The sequence below is a fragment of the Limulus polyphemus genome, unplaced genomic scaffold (genome assembly GCF_000517525.1).
Source record: "Limulus polyphemus unplaced genomic scaffold, Limulus_polyphemus-2.1.2 Scaffold7514, whole genome shotgun sequence".
Classification (NCBI taxonomy): domain Eukaryota; kingdom Metazoa; phylum Arthropoda; class Merostomata; order Xiphosura; family Limulidae; genus Limulus; species Limulus polyphemus.
Window position 1 is genome coordinate 2,613 of NW_013673124.1, and position 4,174 is coordinate 6,786.

Here is a 4,174-nt window from a genome sequence, read left to right on the forward strand (position 1 = left end):
AGAAGCTAAATATCAATAGATTATCACCAAATAGAATGCTAAACTTAGTTTAACAGCTAAGTATCAATATAGATTATCACCAAATAGAATGCTAAACTTAGTTTAACAGCTAAGTATCAATATAGATTATCACCAAATAGAATACTAAACTTAGTTTAACAGCTAAATATGAATAGATTATCACCAAATAGAATGCTAAACTTAGTTTAGAAGCTAAATAACAATAGATTATCACCAAATAGAATTTTAAACTTAGTTTAGAAGCTAAATATCAATAGATTATCACCAAATATAATGCTAAACTTAGTTTAGAAGCTAAATATCAATAGATTATCACCAAATACAATGCTAAACTTAGTTTAACAGCTAAGTATCAATATAGATTATCACCAAATAGAATGCTAAACTTAGTTTAACAGCTAAGTATCAATATAGATTATCACCAAATAGAATGCTAAACTTAGTTTAGAAGCTAAATATCAATAGATTATCACCAAATAGAATACTAAACTTAGTTTAACAGCTAAATATCTTGATATTTAGCTGTTAAACTAAGTTTAGCATTCTATTTGGTGATAATCTATTGATATTTAGCTTCTAAACTAAGTTTAGCATTCTATTTGGTGATAATCTATTTAGTTTATCACCAAATAGAATGCTAAACTTAGTTTAGAAGCTAAATATCAATAGATTATCACCAAATAGAATGCTAAACTTAGTTTAACAGCTAAGTATCAATAGAGATTATCACCAAATAGAATGCTAAACTTATTAAAATATGTCTGCGTATCCAAATCTTGCAACATTGTATTACTATCTTCTTCAATGTCATACAGGCTGAAACTACAGCTCTGTCTATTAAATCTATGTTTGTAACTTTTCCCACTTACATAATCTTTACAGAACTCCTTAACTTTTCCCTCTGAACAAATGCGTAAATTTTCATATTTTGTTCCAGATGGAAACATGAAATCTGTAATAAACAAGAAACAATTCTTATCCCTGAAGCTTACGTATTCAGTTAAAAGCACAATAAAAGCAATATGAGTAAGGCTTAATTAATAATTTTGAAAACAAGTTTTAGCACATAGCAAGGGAAATTGTACTGTGAAGTTTTTCATAAAAGTCTTTTACTATTTTAATTTTTTAGCTTTATTCCAAATAAGTAAAGAGATAATCTTGTGAAAATATTAATTTGTTGCTTTTATAAAATTACAAGCACTTGTGAATATTTTCATAAAGAAGTGGAGAATATAACGTTTTTTTTAAAGTTATATATACTCTTTCAAATTGGCCTATAAGCTGTTTTCAAACATACATGTAGATTGCAATATTTTTTAGATTTAAAGATAAGATTTTTGAACAAAAATGTCTAATGTATGAGTTTACTTGTATATATGCTAAGTATATAGGATCTACCACTAGTTGGCTTCAAACTCAAATTAGAAAAGGAACTACACAGTAGAACTGTCAGAGATACAATTAAAATGATAGATGTAGACCAGTCAGAACACACATCAGAAAGCCACTGAGTGAAGGAGAGATTACATAATCAAAAAGATTTTAGATAGGACTTTACAAAACAGGAATAAAAACCAAGAGGTGTATCAGTGTGAAATAAATTTTAACTACACAAATATTAAGTTTTAACTTGCACTTGCTTTACAGAATAGAATAGTTGATATAAAAGAAATTTTGCCAAGTGGTGACAGGGGGAACAGTCAGTGCCTGTAAAATTTAAGAAATAAGTAAGCATATCCTTACCGAAGTTAGAGAGATCTATACACTGACTCTGACCATTTGCCACCTTTATCTGGTTACACAGTCCCCAGGACACCATGAAGATGAAAGATATGATCACCAAACATGCCAACACCAACATCCATGCCACATCCAGTATATATGTGATCACTAGAAACTGCAAATAGTTTTTAAGATTTGTAAATGAAACTCTGTAAGGAAAGAAGACAGAAATTACAAGATATTGTTAAGGGCTAGTTACAACCTTCAGTTTCAACTGCTGTTTTACTTCTTCACTGTAATGGACCTATTCATTTAGTATATATTGAAAAACTTAAAACAGTGATTATGAATAGTCTAGCTCTATTAACAAACAGTGCTCAAAGTGGGACTTAATTCCTTCCCACTGCTTTTTAGGAGGACCTGAAACCACCTCTCTACCTTTTAGTAGATTGTAAGAAAAGAAAGGTTCAATAGATGATACAATAAATACGTATGGCAGCAAGAGACTGGTGAGAGAAACTATATTATATTTCTTAAAATGTTATGTGAGGCAGGAATACAACAAAGTAGTACACAGATGGAGCGAATGAACCCTCTCGCTACAGGCTCAGTCTCTGTGACCGAGTTTGTAACTATCAGTTTCCATACTATAACTCCGGACAGTATACATCTGTTTTTACTTAATTTTATTGTTTTATTGCCCATTGAGCCATGTCTAACTAATAATCCCTCCACACAAGTTGTATATCATTCAGTGAATGAGCAGCTCACCTTACTTTATCAAATTATGTAACTCATGAGCTGCTCACAAGTATATATCATGAAGAATTCTTATTTTTCATTATCTTATGTAATTTAACTTTATCTAACCTAATAAGTTTCCTATTTTTACATTTTAGTTACTTTTATAATAATAAATAAAGTATACACATAAAAACTGAAAAATATAGTATTTAGCTTAAACAATTTTCACAAACCCTCCCACTTCCTCTTTTCAACAAATTCAAGCACTATTTATATACACTTAATATTAAACCTTAATAATATTCATCTTGGTGCAATTGTATCGGTGATATCACCCTATTGGACTATAAAGCAGCACCTATGTGTGCATGATATCATCCAACTTTGGCTTGAAGTGACATATATCTGAGTAATATAATCTATCTTTGACTCTGGAGTGACCTTTATCTGAACAGTATATCCAACATTTTGTTAGGAAGTAAGCTAAACCTGAGTGATATCACTAAACTTTTGCTATGAAGTGACCTACAATTGAGTATGATATCCCAAAGCTGGATGTCATCCAGCCTATACTATAAAGTGACCACTACATTAGTGAACTCACCTAACCTATACTATAAGGTTACCACTACATTAGTAAACTTACCTAACCTACACAATAAAGTGACCACTACATTAGTGAACTCACCTAACCTATACTATAAGGTTACCACTATATTAGTAAACTCACCTAACCTACACTGTAAAGTGACAATTACATTTGTAAGCTCACCCAACCTACACTATAAAGTGACCACTGCATTAGTGACCTCACCTAACCTATACTATAGGGTTACCACTACATTAGTAAACTCACCTAACCTATACTATAAGGTTACCACTACATTAGTAAACTCACCTAACCTATACTATAAAGTGACCACTACATTAGTAAACTCACCTAACCTATACTATAAAGTGACAACTACATTAGTGTACTCATCTAACCTATACTATAAGGTTACCACTACATTAGTGTACTCACCTAACCTATACTATAAAGTGACCACTACATTAGTAAGCTCACCTAACCTATACTATAAGGTTACCACTACATTAGTGACCTCACCTAACCTATACTATAAGGTTACCACTACATTAGTGACCTCACCTAACCTATACTATAAAGTGACCACTACATTAGTGTACTCACCTAACCTATACTATAAGGTTACCACTACATTAGTGACCTCACCTAACCTATACTATAAAGTGACCACTACATTAGTGACCTCACCTAACCTATGCTATAAAGTGACCACTACATTACTAAACTCACCCAACCTATACTATAAAGTAGGTATGCACAGGTAGTAAAATTTGGCCAAATACTGGGTCCAGATACTTGGCCACTAAGCTTTGGCTGGGATCGGATTCTCCCCTCGCCCCACCCCCCAAAACAAAATTGATGTTTATTACATTTAACTGAATAATCACTAATAGAACATTCCTGTTTTACTTTCAAAATTAACTAACAAAAATGTGCACACCAGTTTGAAGAATGCCTTTATTTTTGGAATATGTTTAAATTATACTTGAGGAACAGTAGCATTTCAGCATATTTGGATAAAAGCCTTGACATTTTGTGTGTGTGATAATGTTGCCAGCAGCACTAAAAGCCCGTTAGCTGTCTACACTGGTCGGAGGT

The 4,174-nt window shown here is 31.8% G+C and overlaps 1 protein-coding gene across 1 annotated transcript in view; it reads right to left on the reverse strand.

Moving 5' to 3' along the window:
- Positions 1-814: 814 nt before the first annotated feature.
- LOC106474675 (neuronal membrane glycoprotein M6-a-like) overlaps positions 815-4,174 on the reverse strand; it is a gene marked incomplete at its 3' end in the record, with an annotated part of 9,168 nt that continues 5,808 nt past the window's right edge. Inside the window, exons 5-6 of the mRNA XM_013935366.2 lie at positions 1,765-1,918; positions 815-973 (exon numbers count right to left, since the gene is read on the reverse strand). Of these exons, the coding sequence (XP_013790820.2) occupies positions 815-973; positions 1,765-1,918 (313 nt within the window). The remainder of the gene's footprint in view (positions 974-1,764; positions 1,919-4,174) is intronic.